The sequence below is a fragment of the Scyliorhinus canicula genome, chromosome 20 (genome assembly GCF_902713615.1).
Source record: "Scyliorhinus canicula chromosome 20, sScyCan1.1, whole genome shotgun sequence".
In the NCBI taxonomy this organism is placed as follows: Eukaryota; Metazoa; Chordata; class Chondrichthyes; order Carcharhiniformes; family Scyliorhinidae; genus Scyliorhinus; species Scyliorhinus canicula.
This window is the reverse complement of record NC_052165.1, coordinates 61,233,359-61,254,345: the sequence shown is the minus strand read 5'-3', so window position 1 is coordinate 61,254,345 and position 20,987 is coordinate 61,233,359. Positions and strand designations below refer to the sequence as shown.

Below are 20,987 nucleotides of genomic sequence, written 5' to 3'. Positions count from 1 at the left end.
AATATCTACATATTAAAGACATCAATTGATATGGGGAGAGTGCAGGAAAATAGTAGTGAAGCAGATCAGCCATATCTTGTTGAATGCCAGTGTGCGTTCAAAGGGCTGCTATTTCCTGCTCCTATTCCTTATGTTCTCAGCAGATTTTTCAAATAGCTTTTGCTTCTTCCACGATTATAATGTAATTTGCGTTGTGAATTATAATTTTCTTTGCGTTTGCACACTGCGTGTGAAGTTTGCATATTCTCCCTATGTCTGTGTGTGTTTCACCCCCATAAGCCAGAGATGTGCAGGTGGATTGGCCATGCTAAATTGCCCCTTAATTGGAAAAAAATAATTGGGTACTCTGAATTTATTTTTAAAAAAGAGTTTGCACACAATCTCATCATGACTCCTATTCTTTTTCTTCACTCGAGCAGTGATATCATCCCTAGTGATTTGGAACAACATATTATTAGTATATTATTATATTTTAAATATGAACACCAATGGCGGATCTCAAAGGTGCAATCTAACTTCATGGGCTCAAAAGTAAATAAGTGAACAATGAGTTTGATGATAAGGGAAAATAATCCAACACAAAATGGCATAAACAAAATATGATACACAAATTGAAAGCCAAGTTATTTATTTTTGCCTACATCATATATTGGTTATTTCCTGCTTTCTGTCTCCAAAGATGATTATATTTGTAATTTCCACTTCGAACAGTGAAATATATACTAACCTACATCTTAGCTCAGCATAAGGACTGCAGCTGGGTTAAAAATGACCCATTGCAGTCACGTGACGTGCATGTAGGAGCGGCTGCACTTTTGTGAACTCTGGCTCTGCCCATCTTGTAATCTTTTATTTTATCCTGGTGCACATTTTATATTTCTCTCTTCTTGGGATATGCCCCTGGAGGATCTGACTGGTGTTTTGTGAAGAGAGCCGAGATCAGTTGCAGAAAATTCTTGTTTGACCGTGGCAGTCAGAGTGGGGCCCAGCTTGCTGTGGCGCTGTTGCTGGTGAGCAAACGTTCTACTCGGCGGTGCTGTGTGCACCTGAACGATGGCCACCATTGAGAATGTTGTTCTGGATGAAGCTTTCTGTTCTGTGGTGCAGGTCTTTAGAGCTTACTGTGAAGATTTACAAGATATCCTGGGGGAACTGGTGGAGGCGCTTGAGAGATATTTTTTGCATTCGAAAGAGCACTTTCCCTGGTTAAGGCCCACCTTCGAGACATCGAGATCCTGCTGCATGGTGAGTCGCTTATCCTGATGGATTCCGGAGGTAGGGACCAGGCAATGTGTGTCTGTGAGCCCACGCCCTGGCAAGGAATGAGAGGCGAGTTCCCGATTGAGTTTGAAAGTTGGCTGTCATGCTTCAGTAATCTTGATTTGGAGGCTGGGTGCATCATGTTTGATGGAACACAGAGTATCCAATCTTCGAGACCTGGGGTCGGTTGGGCCCCCCGACCACTGGCCCTATATTATCCTGCTCTTGATGCTCATCACGAGGGGTTGGAGTTGGCCAAGTGGGTTGAATAATCCCCATAGCTGGGACCTAGGCTGTGGGTCTCTTGGGTAGCAGAGCAGGGGCATGATAGAAGTGAAAGTGCTTTGTTCATTGGAATCCTTGAGAGATCCTGAAGAGTTCACTGTCCTGTTGTGGCTTCAACCTTCTCAAGCAACATAGATGTTGTCATTATCCTGCAATTCTTTCATAATCCTGGACATAACTCCTTTGTGATTATGTGTTTGAGTATTTATTGTCTTTTCTTTTGTAAGGGCGTACAAGATGTGAACACGAGGGTGAGATTCATCTGTTATCATGTTCTAGCAAAATCATATTGAATCGATTATGTGAAATGTAGCCTGTGCACAGTTTTACTCCTTTTTGTCATTATGTGTTATAATCTTTGTGGTTATGGGAGGGGAGTGCTTTTGTTTTGGCACCCCTTATCTTGTTTTTAATGAAGTTGAGTAAAGCCAGGGTGGATGGCTGGGGTGGATTTGGATGGTAGAGTTAGTTAAGAATTATAGAATCCCTACGTTGTAGAAGAGGCTATTTGGCCTATCGAGTCTGCTCTCACCCTCTGAAAGAGCACCCTAGACAGACACACTCCCCGCGCCTTATCGCCGCAATCCTACCTAGGGGCAATTTAGCAGAGCCAATCAACCGAACCTGCACACATCTTTTAGACTGTGAAAGGAAACCGTAGCACCCAGAGGAAACCCATACAGACACAGAAAGAATGTGCAAACTCCAAACAGACAGTAATCCAACGTCAAATTGAATCCGGGTTCATGGCACTATGAAGCAGCAGTGCTAACCATTGTGCCACGTGTGGCGTACTGAGTCCTCACTGAGATTGAGGATAGCCCCCAAGTTAGAGCTAATCGTAACGTGTCTTTGGTTTGAATTTCTGGTTATTTTGAATTTAAGAATCCGTGACTTTCTCCTTGGATGGCCCAGGCAGATTATGTTTCCTGGGGAGGACTGAGTTCCTCTGACTCTTCTTTGTGGTTGAAGTTTTTTCTTTTAGTCTCTCTTTTTCCTTAGTGCTATTATAATGGGAGAATCTGAGCGGTGGCACATGCTGCAGTGGGATTGGCTGGTCTATTGAAGAGAGAGATTGTTCTTAGTATTAGGCATTCTTCCCTTTGGGGGGTGCTGGAGGTCCTAAGGGCATTGATTCTTGCATTTCAGGATGTGCTGCGCTAGGCCAGGTCCAGTGATGTGGCTGGTAACCTGTTGCCCCTGGAGCTTGGGATGTCCCGTCTCCCAGGCACTTATTAGGGACACCCTGAGAGACTGGGTATTATTCTTCAGTGCACGGTGGCCTGGGGTTGAGCTGAATCCTGCACTTTGGTTCATATCCTGTTGCCCCCTTGGGTTGGGATGCTTTCTTGGTTTAATGATTCTTTATGCTTTTTTTGGTTGAATGAGAAGCTTTATTTCTTCTTCATTAATGGGTGATCAGCGTGCACAAGGGAAATATGGAACCAGAGTTGGGCCCTGATCCTTTGTTACTCTATAGTTTAATTCTGGTAGCCCTAGCTCTTCTTCCTCTCTGTTTTCTTGGAGTCCCTGAAGGCTTGATCAGAATCCAAAAATGTTGTTGCCAGTGCTCTCTGTTCAAATGTATGGATTGATGTTGGTTCTGGTCTGGGCCTGAGACGGGTTAATTTACGTTGTGTGGTATTTTTGTAACTCCCCTTTAGAACTGTCAGATGCACAAAGGGACTTGGGAGTCCTTGTTCAAGATTCTCTTAAGGTTAATGAGCAGGTTCAGTCGGCAGTTAGGAAGGCAAATGAAATGTTAGCATTCATGTCCAGAGGGCTATAATACAAGAGCAGAGCTGTACTTCTGAGGTTGTATAAGGCTCTGATCCATTTGGAGTATTGTGAGCAGTTTTGGGCCTCGTATCCAAGGAAAGATGAGCTGGCCTTGGAAAGGGTCCAGAGGAGGTTCACAAGAATGATCCCTGGAATGAAGAGCTTGTTGTATGAAGAACGGTTGAGGACTCTGGGTCTGTACTCATTGGAGTTCAGAATGATAAGGGGGATCTTATTGAAACTTACAGGATACTGCGATAGAGTGGATGTGGAGGGGATGTATCCACTTGGCGGAAAAACTAAAACGAGAGGGCACAATCTCAGACTAAAGGGACGATCCTTTAAAATAGAGATGAGGAGGAATTTCTTCAGCCAGAGGGTGGTGAATCTGTGGAACTTTTTGACACAGAAGGCTGTGGAGGCCAAATCACTGAGTATCTTTAAGACATAGATAGGTTCTTGATTAACATGGGGATCAGGGATTATAGGGAGAAGGCAGGAGAATGGGGATGAGAAAAATATGTGCCACGATTGAATGGCGGAGCAGACTCGATGGGCCAAGTGGCCTAATTCTGCTCCTATGTCTAACGGTCTTATGGTCTAACTGGGGTTTTCGGGTAATTTCTTTGGTTTCTTTTCTTTTGTATGGGTGGGCATAAAGAATCTGCGATTGGTTCCTGTATGGGTGCAGACAGGTCTGATATCCAAGGAGAGGAGGTCGTGGTGGGCATTGGTGCTGCGAGAGTTGAGGCAGTTATATGCTGGTGCATGCCTGAACATGGCACGGAAAATTTATCCTGAACTCTCATGGTAATTCTGAGTTGATGGGGCGTGGTAAGGCATGCACCATTTTACTATGTTTTCATAGCTTCATCTGTTTCTCCCTTAGTCTTTGGTGGAGCTTGTAGAAGCACCTAGCTATGTCTAATGATGTATCGAGCCAGTTATAGTGTTGATCTCCTGTTCCTCTCTGTAATCATATACATTGAGCCATTTTTTCCTTGCTTACTGCAATATATTTCATTTGTAATTTTGTTGTGTTATTTGCAAATATGTGGAACCTTAATAAGCATACTTTTTTAAAAAATGACCCAATGCCTCTATACATCACCACACTGCACTGAGAAAACATTAGATTACTCTCTCATTGTCATTCTGTTATTATTTACATTGATATAATGGTCAAATTAAACTCACAAATGCAGCCATGTGCTCTGTTTATTTAAATATATCAGAACAGATTCACAAATGTACCTTTTTTCGTACAGCCAAATCGATTTCATCCATAGATAGTCTTTCTAAGTTTATTGCCGATTCCTCACTCATTGATCGATGGACCACTTGCTGCTTCTCTTTCTCTTGAGAACCATCTGCCCAGTTCATTGCTTCATGAAACCACAATTAAACAAATAAAGACATTTATTTTCAAAATAATTACTTTCTAATCTCGCTGTCAAAAATCAGTGGAATCTGTGTCCTTCATGTGAAGGATGGTCAACATGAAGTGTGGGACATGTTTTTCTGCATTTTTGTTATTCAACATCTGCATAAAGTTCTTAACTCTCACTTCAACCATGCTTATCAGGCTCAACTAGCCTAATGCTCCCCTGGCCAACCTCACACCTTCCACCACCCATAAACTCATCCAAATCTTTGCCACCTATATCAAAACTCACACTAATTCCAGTTTGTCATCACCCGCACAATCTGACCCAGATTGCTTCCAGCTCCACCAATACCTCAATTTTATAATTACATTCTTGTGTTCAAATCTTTTTATGGTCTTGGCCCCACAATATCTTGGTAGCCTCCTCTCGTCCTACTCTGCATTCATCCTACTTTGGTCTTTTCTGTACCCGTTACTTTCTTTGCTTCGGCACTAATGCCCTGGAACTGTACAAACCCAGAGCACTGGAGTTCCTTCCCCAAACCTCTCTCCTATGTTAAGATCGCCCTTTAAACCTATGGGCTAAAATCTCTGCCGTTGGGATGCTCCATTTTGCCAGCAGCCCGGGTGTTTCCCATCGGCGTGGGGCTGCCCCACAATGGGAAACCCCACTGAGCAGGCCGGCAAAATGGAGCATCCCGATGGCGTGTTTAACCAGAAATCTGGTGCGGCGGGACGGAGAATCGAGTCATATGTCTTCATCCTAATATTTTTTCCTTTGGCTCAAAGTCAGGTTTTGTCTGGAAGGAGCATTAGGATATTTTACTACATTAAAAGTGTCATATCAATGCTATTATAGCTGATTTAACTTTTCCTTATCACTTCCTTCACTGTCCCCTTCTAGAGGTTATAGCTTATACTGGGGTATGAATCCATGGACAGCAGCTCCATCAGTTTCTTGCCATTGAACACAAAATAAACATAAGGGATCAGCCAGCATTACCATTAAAATTCATGCGCAAACTCCCTTTTTCTAAATAACATAAAAGTGATCTTGTTGAAAATCACAGTCACATTGTGTTCACTTGGCATCCTTCTATTGAAATGAATGCAATGGTTTCCTGGATCTTCTCTCTTTCCAGACAAAAGATATTTGGCGAACACTTCATCACTAATATAGTACTTCTTTAACTGGATTCTCTGTGAACAATATTGTGAAAATCCCCAATAAAAATTAATTTTGTATAAAATCAAAATTGTAATTAGACAAAAGCAAGGTTCCTCTGGGCTATAGCAAACAAATGTAAATTAACAAGGGTTTTTATTTCCGATCACTATCTATATAGTAAGTCTAAATATGTGGGTGAGTGAATTGGGCTGTGATATTGATTAGTCTAATATCCGGAGTTAAATGTAAAGAATCACCAATAGTTTGTGTTACAGAGTGCCATTTTGAATACAGAATGTTCTCATAAGCCTTCTCCTATGTAATTAATTTACTGGGTTCTGAGTATGTACGAGCTTTGGGCAGGCTTTTTTCAGTCTGCAAGAAATGACCTGTAAGCAAGATCTGTTTGAGTAGAGTTCCTGTTTTCATAGTTATTACTGTTATTGTTAAATCACTTTACTTGTTTATGTGAAGATGTTCCTCTTTTTAAACAACGCTTTCAACAACTTTTCTGTGGTCTCAAGTTACCACAGTTTGAATGGAGAATAGTAAGCAAACCATAAGATGGCCAGGAGAAGAAATTTGGAGGGGTTAGAAAAATTACTAGCCATAATCCCAACAAGCCATAATCTAAAAGGCTCCCTAGTCAATAACTCATTCCTCGGAAGCCTCAGCCAATTATTCTCTTTAGCTGGTAGCTCGATACAGAAATATTGCCCAAGCCATTGGGCTTCAGTCTCTCCTGAGGGTAAGTAACTGGCCTCCGTTGGTGTTTTTCACAGGATGTGGGCGTCACTGGGTAGGCCCATCCCGAATTTCCCTTGTTCAGAGGGTATTTAAGAGTCAACCACATTGCTGTGGGTCTGGAGTCACATGTCAGCCAGATCAGGAAAAGACAACAGAACCACATGGGTGTTTACAACAATCGGCAATGCCTTTTTTAAAGACTTGTTTAAATTCCAGACTTCAATTGAATTCATATCTCACCATCTGCTGTGCTGGGATTTGAACCTGGGTCCCCAGAGCAATATACTGGGCCTCTGGAATACTCGTTCAGTGACAATACCATTACACCACTGCCTCCCCTTAGTTATCTTTTCTTCAATGGAACAACGGAAACCAAAAGCATATTTGTGGCCATTTTTATGCACCATTACTAAGACTACTTATTTCCACCTCTGTAACATTATCTGACTCCATTCGGCCTCAGTTTTTCTGCTGCCGAAACCTCATTTTATTACCTCTGGACCTGACTATTTCAATTCTCTCTTGGGCTGCTTTCAATGTTCATAGAATCATAGAATTTCTACAGTGCAGAAGGAAGCCATTCGGCCCATCAAGTCTGCATGCCCCAATCCCCCACCCTATCCTCATAACCCCACCTAGGAGCAATTTAGCCACCCTTTCTACCCTTCATGAACTTAAGATCATCCGAAATTCTGCTGACAATTTCGTCACTTGCACCACATTCTGTTCACCCATCAGCCCTGTGCCCGTTAACCTACGTTGGCTTCTGATTAAGGCGTTGTCTTTATTTTATAATTTGCATCTTTGTTTTCAAATCACCCCTCCCTATCTCTTTAATCTCCTCCAACCCCAGAATCATCCAAGGCATTTGTGCTTCTCCAATCGTGATCCCTTGAACATCCTCAAATTTAATTGCTCCACTATTGGCATTCGTGCCGACAGTTACCAAGGCCCAAATCTCTGAAATTCCTTCTCTAAACCACTCAGCCTCTCCCTATCTCTCTTTCATACTTTCACACTCCTTAAAACCCACCTGTTTGACCAAGATTTTGGTTAACGGTGCTAATATGTGCTTATGTCACTTGATGTCAAATTTTGTTTGATAATGTTCCTGTGAAGTGTCTTGGGAAATGTTGTTGTGTTAAAGTGTAGCCATCTAAGATGGCCACCTGCAAAGGACCGTGGGAATAATGGCCAACCCAGGTCTCAGTTAGATACAGAGCCTATGTGTATCTGAAACACAGGTAACCAGGCCTGATTGAAAGTTCCGCTCGTTTACATTTTAATGGTCCATTTTCCCAGGACAATAGAACTCCAATCAAGCAACCGGTACAGCCACAGACTGATTGGCGCCACTCCCCTTACTCAGAAACCACAACTGCCAAGGTCAATGACCGTTAAGGACCAAGGCACCCGGCCCTATATTGGCCGAAATCAAAGACAGTGATCAGAGCCCTGTCAAACTATTGGGTCCAAGGTTAAGCACCGCCCCAAAGAGCGTGAAATCCGAGTGGGATAAAAGAGAGCACAGCCATGTGTTCTTCTGGATCAGGCCTGTGCCAACCTAACTGTTGCAGGAACAGCCAGCCAACTTCAAGACCAATGATCGCTACCTGACAGAGGAGCCCAGCAGAGACAGAGCCACTTTCTTCGAACCAGCCAAGTGAAATCCAGACAAATGCCTTATCTATTTGCTCAGTGCCGGTGGCCCTGAAGTTAAGTACAGGTTATTGTAGCTGATAGGTGTAGTTTAACTGTAGTAGATATTGCGTTTGCATGTCGAGGTAACTCTTGTGGATGTAAATAAACCATCTTTTGAACTAACTAACTGGTTTTGTGGTCAACTGATCGATATAAGGGAATGCTTGTGGTTCACCAACCTGCCTGCTTACCACTGGCTGGGGACTAATGACAATCCCACAATCCTTTGGGAGTATGAGCTTCCCCAATGAGGGGATCGGAGAAATCGTTAGCAGATACCCTGCACAAATAAAGCTGGCCAGTTTAGAACCGGCTAGAGGAGAGAGAGCAGCAAGGGAAGTTGCTGCTGTTGTTGTATATATATATGTTATTGTAAATAAATGTTATTTCTTTCTATCCTTCGACTGGTGCTGGATTCTTCGTGGCCCTCACAAAACTGGCGATGAGGGTTAAAATGAATAGCTGTCTACACTGCTGAAGCCACCTCCCTGGATTTTTGGTGGATACAGGTTGGAAGTTGTTTTCTATTACACCATGCCTCTGTATGGACGTTTGGATGTTTTTGACGCTGCGCTGGAAAGCTGGAACCAGTACGCACAACGGATGCATTACTATTTCCGGGTAAACAACATCACCGAAAACGAGCACCAGGTGGTCATATTGCTTACCGCCTGTGGCCCGCGTACGTTTGGGGTGATTAGGAGCCTTACGTACCCAGCTGCGCCAGACATAAAAACGTTTGATGAACTTTGAACTTAGTGGGGCAACATTTTGACCCAACCCCGTCCACGATAGTCCAACGTTACCGGTTTAATACCGCTAAGAGAACCCCAGGAGAATCCCTTGCCGAGCTTCTATCCAGACTACGCAGGATTGCGGATTATCATGCTGTGACTATGGTGAGACCTTGTCAGAAATGTTACGCGACCGTTTGGTTTGCGGTATTAACAATGCGGCCACCCAGAGAAAGTTGTTAGCTAAGCCAACATTGACTTTTCAACAGGCCATTCAAATAGTATTGTCCCGAGAGAGCGCAGAACAGGGAGTGCAGGAGCTACAGGGAATGGAGGTGCATGCCTTGGGGCGCAACCCCTTCCGTCCGAAGAATCCCCCCCGCATCCCTGCGGTACCTTCGACGAGACGACGTCCGGACCGACACCAATGGCCGTCGGACATTCCTCCCCAAAGGGAGCCTTCTCCAGAACCAATGGATGAGGAGCCATGTCCGTGTCAGTCTTGTGAGCGCCGACCCCGTTGCGGACGCCGGTCTTGGGGGCGTCAGAGGCGCTGTCGTTCCGACAGAAACTGGGGTCAGCCCAGGGGCCGTACCTTCCATTTGGATGAACCTGTGGCGACTACTTCCGAGAACGTGGAGATAGAGGATGACTGCCTGCAGCTGCATTGTGCGGCAGCTCCCCGTCTAGTCCTCATTAAGGTGACAGTACGGGTCAATGGTCACCCGCTTGAGATGGAGTTGGACACTGATGCAGCGGTCACCGTGATCGCCCAGAGGCCATTTGACCGCATCAAGCAGGGTATATAGACCCTTACATTAACCGACACGCAGGCCAGGTTAGCCACCTACATGGGGCAACCATTGAACATTACAGGAACAACGATGACCCCTGGTGTTTATGGACGCCAGAAGGAGCGTTTCCCACTTATCATGCTGCACGGCCACGGGCCCAGCCTGTTGGGTCGGGACTGGTTTGTTCCATTTGTGGCTGCAGTGGCAGAACATCCTCCAAACAGTTTCAGGAGGTTTGATTGAAGTGCAAGGATGAAAGCCAGATGTATTCCAGCACAGTTTGGGGAACATAAAAGGGGCCGTAGTTCGTATCCAAGTCGAACCAGGAGCCACGCAGCGCTATTTCCGGGCGCACCCGGTGTCTTACGCCTTGCTCGAGAAGGTAGAAGGGGAGCTCACTCGTTTGGAGACGTTGGGTATTTTCAGGCCCGTCCATTTCGCTGACTGGGCAAAACCACTATCTGGGTTTGGGGTCAGCCTCAAGAAACCGCTTTCCGGCGGGTAAAACAACAATTATCGTCGTCTGGGTTACTAACCGACTATGATCCTGGAAAGCCTTTGCTCATCACATGTGATGCATCTCCATATGTTATTGGGGCCGTCCTGTCCCACAAGATGGAGAATGGAGCCGAGCAGCCGATAGTTTTCGCCTCCCACAAATTGGCAGCGGAAAAAATGTACGCGCAGATCGAGAAGGAGGGTCTTTGCGGTGAAACGCTTCCACCAGTACATGTATGGTCACCACTTCACTATTGTGACTGATCATAAACCTCTGCTGGGACTTTTCCGAGAGGATAAGCCAATACCGCCCATTGCTTCCGCACGGATGCAGCGCTGGACTTTGTTACTCACAGCCTACGAGTATTCTCTGGAGCACAAACCAGGAACCCAGATAGAGAATGCCGATGCACTGAGCCGATTGCCTTTATTGACCAGCCCCATGTCGACCCCCACGACCGGTGGTTGCAACCCTAAATTTTATGGACTCCTTGCCTGTCACGACATCACAGATCCGTGAGTGGACCCAGACGGAGCCTGTCCTGTCAAAGGTTTGGCACATAGTCCTGTATGGTGGGCAGCATAGACAGCTCCCAGGCGAGTTGCGGGCATTTTCCTCCAAGTTGTCAGAATTTAGCGTGGAAGACGGCATCCTCTTGTGGGGGATGCGTGTGATTGTCCCGGAAAAAGGACAGTAGCTGATACTAAGAGACTTGCCCAATAGACATCCAGGTGTGACCAAAATGAAAATGTTGGCCCGGAGTTATGTCTGGTGGCCAGGCCTCGACACCGACATTGAGAAGGTGGCCCAAAACTGCTCGATTTGCCAGGAGCATCAGAAGCTTCCGCCGGCCGCGCCCCTACATCACTGGGAATGGCCAGGGCGGCCTTGGGTGCGCTTACATGCGGATTTCGCCGGCCCTTTTCAAGAATCCATGTTCCTTCTATTAATCAGTGCCCAGTCTAAATGGCTAGAGGTGCATAAGATGGTAGGCGCAACGTCCTGCGTAACAATCGAGAAGATGCCTTTGTCTTTCAGTACGCATGACCTCCCCAAGATGCTGGTCACGGACAACGGCACTCCATTCACAACTGAGGAGTTTGCGAGGTTCATGAAAGTGAACGGTATACGCCATATCCACACTGCCCCATACCACCCAGCTTCAAATGGGTTGGCAGAGCGCGCAGTGCGGACATTCAAACGAGACCTAAAGAAGCAGTCTTCCGGGTCGATGGACACGAGACTGGCTCGGTTTTTATTTTCATACAGGACCACCCCACGTGCGGTGATTGGGGTAGCTCCTGCAGAACTTCTAATGGGCCGGAGACTTCGCACCCGCCTTAGCATGGTTTTCCTGGACACTGGCGTAAAAGTATGCCGCACACAAGAACAGGGACATGGTTTGCGCCTGGTGACCCAGTGTTTGTTCGGAATTTTGCTGGTGGTGCCCAGTGGGTCCCTATCGTAATCTTTTACCAGACGGGCCCTATCTCTTACCAGGTGCAAGCCCAGGGTCGTCTCCAGCGCAAGCATGTAGACCACGTTCGGTCCAAAAGACCATCCCTTCCAAAGATTCCCTGCCCACAGAGCTCATTTCTACAGCCACAGAGACCAGACACAGTGGAAAGTATTCCTCACAATCTTCCTCTGGTGCCGCACTCAAAGCACAGGTCGTTGCAGAACCGCGTGGAGATAGAGACGCCGAGATGACCGAGGCAGCAGACTCCGACTCCCGAGATGGAGACACAGGACACCTCAGTGGGGGAATCCTCGGGCCCACGGGCCGTGTATGTACAACCATTACGCCGTTCATCACGGAAGCGCCGTTCTCCGTCTCGTTACACGCCGCCCAATCCAGCGCCTCGTGCAAATGGTGTCCGGCCTGCAGCAAAACGAGTCCGACTCCGTCCTTCGCCAGGGTCTTCGGTGGATTCCTTGGACTTTGGGCGGGGAGGGATGTTATAACCTGCCTGCTTACCACGGGCTGGGGACTAATGGCAATCCCACAATACTTTGGGACTATGAGGTTCCCCAATGAGGGGGTCGGAGAAATCATTAGCAGATTCCCTGCATAAATAAAGCTGGCCAGTTTGGAACCGGTTAGAGGAGAGTGAGCAGCAAGGGAAGTTTCTGCTGCTGTTGTATATATATGTTATTGTAAATAAATGTTATTTCTTTCTATCCTTCAACTCGTGCTGGATTCTTCGTGGCCCTCACAAAACCAACATTATCATTAATATTAGCAACAGTATTGGCGACGCTGTTGGGATGGAAAACAGGCAACAAAAGGCACTATATAAATACAAATTGTTGGTTAGGGAGCTTACATGTGCAAAAGTATTAGCCATCTCAACTTCCATTTAATCTGGTGAGACACAAAGCATTGTTTGAAACTTTTACAGTAGCTTTTCTGGAGATATGGTTCCAGAATGATTCCCACAGGTAAATCATGACAAATACAAGACTAATGACAAATTTACATAGTTACAAACTTATGTGAACAACATTATTAGCTTCAGACCATACCTTGTGCCACACTTTCGGAAATATGTTTGTTACAAGGTTCAACACAGATGCCCAGTTTTTCTAGGAATTGCTTGTAATTCACTGTTCCAGTTCTAGAAAGGTGGTATCGAGAACACAGCCTGATGGAAATACATGGATCAATCAGTGAAATTAACAAAACCGTTCTGTGAGCAGAATTTAATTGTGATGATAATATCCTGCCAAGCAGTTGAAGAACAGGTGGAAACCCAATATCACATTTCCCCATGGGGCCTGATAAGACCATAAGACATAGGGGCAGAATTAGGCCACTCGGCCCATCGAGTCTGCTCCGCCATTAAATCATGGCTGATATTTTTCTCATTCCCATTCTCTTGCCTTCTCCCCACTGATCAATTCATTTTTTTCCAATTAAGGGGCAATTTAGCATGGCCAATCCACCTACCCTGCACATAGAACAGCACAGTACAGGCCCTTTGGCCCACAATGTTGTGCCGACCCTTTATCCGAATCTAAGATCAACCTAACTTACACCGCTTCAATTTAATGCTATCCATGTGCCTGTCCAAGAGTCGCTTAAATGTCTCTAATGACTGTGACTCCACCACCTGTGCTGGTAATGCATTCCATGCACACACCACTCTCTGTGTAAAGAACCTACCCCTGTCATCTCCGCTATACCCCCGATACACGTTTGGGTTGTGGGGAAAAACCCACGAAGACACGGGGATAATGTGCAAACTCCACACAGACAGTGACCCAGAGCCGGGATCGAACCTTTACCTCAGCGCCGAGAGGCTGCAGCGTTAATCACTTGCGCCACCGTACTGCCCCCCAATCCCCTTACTAATCAATAACCTAACTATCTCTGTCTTAAAGATACTCAGTGATGTGGCCTCCACAACCTTCTGCGGCAAAGAGTTCCACAGATTCACCACCCTCTGGCTGAAGAAATTCCACTTCATCTCTGTTTTAAAGGATCGTCCCTTTAGTCTGAGATGGTGTCCTCTGGTTCTAGTTTTTCCTACAAGTGGAAACATCCTCTCCACGTCCACTCTACCCAGGCCTCAGAGTATCCTGTACGTTTCAATAAGATTCCCCCTCATCCTTCTAAACTCCAATGGGTACAGACCCAAAGTCCTCAACCGTTGCTCATACGACAAGCTCTTCATTCCAGGGACCATTCTTGTGAACCTCCTCTGGACCCTTTCCAAGGCCAGCAATATCCTTCCTTAAGTAAGAGGCCCAAAAACGGCTCATAAAACACCAAATGGGGTCTGACCCGAGCCTTATACTGCCTCGGAGGTACATCCCTGGTCTTGTATTCTAACTCTCTAGACATGAATGCTAACATTGCATTTGCCTTCCTAACTGCCAACTGAACCTGCACGTTAACCTGAAGAGAATCGTGAACAAGGACTCCCAAGTCCCTTTGTGCTTCTGGTTTCCGAAGCATTTCCCCATTTAGAAAATAGTCTATGCCTAACTTCCTCCTTCCAAAGTGCATAACCTCACATTGTATTCTTCTCAGGAAGGGGGAGGGGTCACTGGACAGGTTTGCCAGAGGTGGTGGGGAAGGGGTGGGGAGCAGCAGGAGGAGGGGGGTGTTGGCTGGGCAGGAAGAACAAAGAACAAAGAACAAAGAAAATTACAGCACAGGAACAGGCCCTTCGGCCCTCCCAGCCTGCGCCGATCTAGATCCTTTATCTAAAGAGGAGAACGTCAGCCTGGAAGTGGTATAAGGTTCTGGCTGAGGTGGGAGATCGGGTGGAAAGGGAAGCAGGGTATTGGCAGTAGGGGCAGGAGGTGGCTTCCCAATGCCTGCTTACCCGATCTGGCTCTGAGTGTCTCCCTGCATGGCATTTTCCACATTGTATTATTGGAGTGGGCGGAGCGACAGAGTCGAGCGGTGAGTATTTAAACTTGCTGCTTCGCTGCTTAAACAGCGGCCACAGGGTCTTTGGGGTTAAATTTGAAGAGTGACATCACAGCAAAGCAGTGACCTGATTGGCTGGTAAGGAAAGTGCTCCAATTAGCAGTAGCTGGGAGAAATTTAACTCTTCGTGTGTTGGTATTGTGAGTGGAAAGTAAAATCTTTATTCCTTTTACCTATTCATTATTTTATATTATATTTGTAATCAGTTAAGGTAAAGTGTCAAAATGACAGGCGATCCCAGACCCGTGTTATGCTCCTCATGCTCAATGTGGGTGTTCAGGGCCGCGGCCGATGCCCCTGACTCCTTCATGTGCGGGAAGTGTGTCCACCTGCAGCACCTGTTAGACCGCATGACGGCTCTGGAGCTGCGGATGGACTCACTTTGGAGCATCCGCGATGCTGAGGAGGTCGTGGATTGCACGTTCAGTGAGTTGGTCACACCGGAGATTAGGACTGGTGAGGAAGACAGGAAATGAGTGACCAAAAGGCAGAGAAAAGGCAGAGAAAAAGCAGGAAGGCAGCGCAGGTGTCCCCTGCAGTCATCTCCCTCCAAAACAGGTATACCGTTTTGGATACTGTTGGGGGAGATGACTCATCAGGGGAAGACAGTAGTAGCCAAGCTCATGGCACTGTGGCTGGCTCTGCTGCACAGAAGGGCGGGAAAAAGACTGGCAGGGCTATATTCATAGGGGATTCAATCGTAAGGGTGTTTCTGTGCTCGAAAATGAGACTCCCGAATGGTATGTTGCCTCCCGGGTGCACGGGTCAGGAATGTCTCAGATCGGCTGCAGGTCATAATGAAGGGGGAAGGGTGAACAGCCAGTTGTCGTGGTGCATATAGGCACCAACAACATAGATAAAAAATGAGATCTGGTCCTACAATCAGAATTTAGGGAGTTAGGAGATAAGTTAAAAAGTAGGACCTCAAAGATAGTAATCTCAGGATTGCTACCAGTGCCACGAGACAGTCAGAGTAGAAATTCAGGAATAGTCAGAATGAATACGTGGCTTGAGAAATGGTGCAGGAGGGAGGGGTTCAGATTTTTGGGCCATTGGTACCGGTTCTGGGGGCGGTGGGACCATTACAAATCGGATGGTCTACACCTGGGCAGGACTGGAACCAATGTCTTAGGGGGTGCTATTGCTAACACTGTTGGGGAGGTTTTAAACTAATGTGGCAGGGGGATGGGAACCAGATTAGGAAGTTAGATGTCAGTTAAGAGGCAGTAACTAAAGCCAGTAAGGTACTAGATAAACTCATTGTGACTAAGGGGAAGAGTAGACAGGGAAGAGATGATGAGTGCAAAGGGACAGGTGGTCTGAGGTGCATTTGTTTTAATGCGAGAAGTGTCGCAGGTAAGGCAGATGAATTTAGGGCTTGGATTAGTACCTGGGAATATGATGTTATTGGTATTACTGAGACTTGGTTGAGGGAAGGGCAAGATTGGCAACTAAATATCCCAGGGTATAGATGCTTCAGGAGGGATAGAGAGGGAGGTAAAAGGGGTGGAGGAGTTGCAGTACTGGTCAGAGATGATATCACAGCTGTCCTTAAGGAGTGCACTATGGAGGGTTCGAGCACTGAGGCAATATGGGTAGAGCTAAGAAATAGGAAGGGTGCAGTAACATTATTGGGACTTTACTACAGGCCTCCCAAAAGCAAGCGTGAAGTAGAGGTACGAATATGTAGACAGATTATAGAAAAATGTAGGAGCAATAGGGTGGTCGTGATGGGAGATTTTAACTTCCCCAATATTGAATGGGACTCATGTAGTGTTGGAGGCGTAGATGGAGCAGAATTTGTAAGGAGCATCCAGGAGAGTTTTTTAGGGCAGTATGTAAATAGTCCAACACGGGAAGGGGCCATACTGGACAGGTATTGGGGAATGATCCCAGCCAGGTGGTTGAAGTTTCAGTCGGCGATTACTTTGGGTATAACGATCACAATTCCGTAAGTTTTAGAATACTCGTGGACAAAGACAAGAGTGGTCCTAAAGGAAGAGTGCTAAATTGGGGAAAGGCCGAGTATAACAAAATTCGGCAGGAGCTAGGGAATGTGGATTGGGAGCAGCTGTTTAAGGGTAAATCCACATTTGAAATGTGGGAGTCTTTTAAGGAAAGGTTGATTAGGGTGCAGGACAGACACGTCCCTGTGAAAGTGAGGGATAGAAATGGCAAGATTAGGGAACCATGGATGACGGGTGGAATTGTGAGACTAGCTGAGATGAAAAAGGAAGCATACATAAGATCTCGCCGACTTAAAACTGATGAAGCTTTGGAGGAATATCAGGAAAGTAGGACAAATCTCAAATGCGCAATAAAGAGGGCTAAAAGGGGTCATGAAATATCTTTGGCTAACAGGGTTAAGGAAAATCCCAAAGCCTTTTATTCGTATATAAGGAGCAAGAGGGTAACTAGCGAAATGATTGGCCCACTTAAAGACAAAAGAGGGAATATATGCGTGGAGTCAGAGGAAATGGATGAGATTCTTAATGAGTACTTTGCATCGGTATTCACCAAGGAGAAGGACATGACGGATGTTGAGGCTAGGGATGGATGTTTAAATACTCTAGGTCAATTCGGCATAAGGAAGGGGAAGTTTTGGGTATTCTAAAAGGCATTAAAGTGGACAAGTCCCCACGTCCGGATGGGATCTATCCCAGGTTACTGAGGGAAGCGAGGGGCAAAATAGCTGGGGCCTTAACAGATATCTTTGCAGCATCCTTGAGCACGGGTGAGGTCCCGGAGGACTGGAGAATTGCGAATGTTGTCCCTTTGTTTAAGAAGGCTAGCAGGATTAATCCAGGGAATTATAGACCTGTGAGCTTGACGTCAGTGGTAGGCAAACTGTTGGAGAAGATACTGAGGGATAGGATCTGTTCACATTTGGAAGAAAATACTTATCAGTGATAGACAGCATGATTTTGTGCAACGAAGGTCATGTCTTACAAACCTAATAGAATTCTTTGAGGAAGTGACAAAGTTAATTGATGAGGGAAGGGCTGTAGATGTCATATACATGGACTTCAGTAAGGCGTTTGATAAAGTTTCCCATGGCAGGTTGATGGAAAAAGTGAAGTCGCATGGGGTTCAGGGTGCACTAGCTCGATGGATAAAGAACTGGCTGGGCAACAGGAGACAGAGAGTAGTGGTGGAAGGGAGTGTCTCAAAATGGAGAAGGGTGACCAGTGGTGTTCCACAGGGATCCGTGCTTGGACCACTGCTGTTTGTGATCTACATAAATGATCTGGACGAAGGTATAGGTGGTCTGATTAGCAAATTTGCAGATGATACTAAGATTGGTGGAGTTGCAGATAGTGAGGGGGACTGCCAGAGAATACAGCAAAATATAGGTAGATTGGAGAGCTGGGCAGAGAAATGGCAGATGGAGTTCAATCCAGGCAAATGTGAGGTGATGCGTTTTGGAAGATCCAAATCAAGAGCGGACTATACAGTCAATAGAAGAGTCCTGGGGCAAATTGATGTACAGGGATATCTGGGAGTTCAGGTCCATTGTACCCTGAAGGTGGCAACACAGGTCGATAGTGTGGTCAAGAAGGCATACAGCATGCTTGCCTTCATCGGACGGGGTATTGAGTACAAGAGTCAGCAGGTCATGTTACAGTTGTATAGGACTTTGGTTAAACCACATTTGGAATACTGCGTGCAGTTCTGGTCGCCACATTACCAGAAGGATGTGGATGCATTAGAGAGGGTGCAGAGGAGGTTCACCAGAATGTTGCCTGGTATGGAGGTGCTAGCTATGTAGAAAGGTTGAGTAGATTAGGATTGTTTTCGTTGGAAAGACGGAGGTTGAGGGGGAACCTTTTTTTTTTTTATAAATGTTTTTATTCAGTTTTCGTATTTTATATTGAACAAATTACAAATTGTTAGGAGAGAGAAAAAAAAAACAAACAAAAACAAACACGCAAAAATTAACATACATATTTACAGGTAAGCATCTTCGTAGTAGTAACTGCGCCCCCCCCCCCCCCTCAACATGTTTATTTAGCTTGGTTTTGGGCCTTAGCTAGCCATCGAACCCCCGTAACGAACCTGTAGCCCCCCCCCCACCCTCCCGCTACCTTCCCCCGACTATTCTTCCTCTTGTACATTGGCCACAAATAGGTCCCGGAACAGTTGCATGAATGGCTCCCACGTTCTGTGGAAGCCGTCGTCCGACCCTCGGATGGCAAATTTGATTTTCTCCATTTGGAGAGATTCCGAGAGGTCGGACAGCCAGTCCGCAGCTCTGGGCGGTGCTGCTGACCGCCAGCCAAACAGGATTCTACGGCGGGCGATCAGGGAGGCAAAGGCAAGGGCATCCGCCCTCCTCCCCAGGAATAGATCTGGCTGTTCTGAAACCCCGAAGACCGCCACTATCGGGCATGGCTCCACCCTCACTCCCACCACTTTGGACATTACCTCGAAGAAGGCTGTCCAGTACTCCACGAGTCTGGGGCAGGACCAGAACATGTGGGCGTGGTTGGCCGGGCCTCTTTGGCACCGTTCACATCTGTCCTCCACCTCCGGGAAGAACCTACTCATACGGGTTCTTGTTAAGTGGGCTCTATGTACCACTTTTAGTTGCGTCAGGCTGAGCCTTGCGCACGTGGAGGTGGAGTTGACCCTATGCAGTGCTTCGCTCCAGAGTCCCCACCCGATCTCCATCCCCAGGTCGTCCTCCCATTTCCTCCTTGTTGCGTCCAGTACGGTGTCGTCCCTATCTACCAGTCGGTCATACATGTCACTACAGTTCCCTTTCTCTAGGATACTTGCGTCCAGTAGGTCTTCCAGTAGTGTCTGTCGTGGCGGTTGTGGGTACGTCCTTGTCTCCTTTCGTAGGAAGTTTTTGAGCTGCAGGTACCGTAGCTCGTTCCCCCCAGCTAGCTGAAATTTCTCTGTCAGTTCGTCCAGTGTTGCGATCCTGTCGTCCGTGTATAGGTCCCTGACTGTCAGTGTCCCCCCGTCCTGCCTCCACCTTTTGAAGGTGGCGTCGGTCAGTGCTGGTTTGAACCTATGGTTGTTGCAGATGGGAGCCCTGTTCGACATTTTGGTCAGGCCAAGTTGCTGCCGCAGTTGGTTCCAGGATTGGAGGGTGGCTGTCACCACTGGGCTGCTGGAGTGTTTTTTGGGTGGGGATGGGAGTGCTGCCGTGGCGAGGGCCCGGAGGGAGGTTCCCATGCAGGAGGCCTCCTCCGCACGCACCCACTCAGCTTCTGGCTCCTGGATCCATCCCCTTACTCGCTCGGCTGTTGCTGCCCAGTGGTAGAATTGTAGATTCGGGAGGGCTAACCCTCCCCTGGTTTTTGTTTTTTGTAAGACCTTCTTTGGGATCCTAGCATTTTTACCCCCCCATACGAACGCCATGATGAGTTTGTCCAGCGCTTTGAAAAAGGCCTTGGGGATGTAGATCGGAATGGATCTAAACAGGAAGAGGAACCTGGGCAGTACGTTCATTTTGATCGTCTGAACTCTCCCCGCGAGGGAGAGCGGGAGTGTGTTCCATCTTTGCAGGTCCTTTTTAACTTCCTCCGTCAGGCTGGTGAGGTTCCATTTGTGGATCCCTTTCCAGTCATGGGCTATTTGGATCCCCAGGTAGCGGAATTTATGTCGGGCTTGTTTGAACGGCAGCCCCTTTAGTGCTGCCCCCCCCCCCCCCCTTGCGGGTGTAATGGGAAGATCTCACTTTTGCTCATGTTGAGTTTGTAGCCCGAGAAGGCTCCAAACTCTTTCAGGAGCGCGATGATTCCGTCCATGCTGCTTTGTGGGTCCGAGATATAGAGGAGCAGATCATCTGCATAGAGTGAGACTCTGTGCTCTCTACCTCCCCTTCGGATCCCCCTCCAATTTTTTGCTGCCCTGAGCGCGATTGCTAGCGGTTCGATTGCTAGTGCGAACAGCAGCGGGGACAGTGGGCATCCTTGTCTGGTGCCCCTGTGCAGCTGGAAGTATTGGGAGTTGGTATTGTTGGTCTGTACACTCGCCATGGGAGCGTTGTACAGGAGCTTTACCCAAGCTGTGAACCCTGTTCCAAGCCCGAACCGCTCCAGTACCTCTATGAGGTATATCCATTCGACTCTGTCGAAGGCCTTTTCTGCGTCCAGGGAGACGATCACCTCTTGTGTTCTCTCCCCGGAGGGGGTCATTATCACGTTCAGCAGGCGCCTGATGTTCGCGGTCAGCTGTCTA

The 20,987-nt window shown here is 46.9% G+C and overlaps 1 protein-coding gene across 1 annotated transcript in view; it reads right to left on the bottom strand.

The window, feature by feature from the left end:
- efcab6 (EF-hand calcium binding domain 6) overlaps positions 1-20,987 on the bottom strand; it is a 177,481-nt gene that overhangs the window by 115,615 nt on the left and 40,879 nt on the right. Inside the window, 2 exon segments of the mRNA XM_038781176.1 lie at positions 4,579-4,709; positions 12,881-12,999. Coding sequence (XP_038637104.1) covers positions 4,579-4,709; positions 12,881-12,999 — 250 coding nt within the window.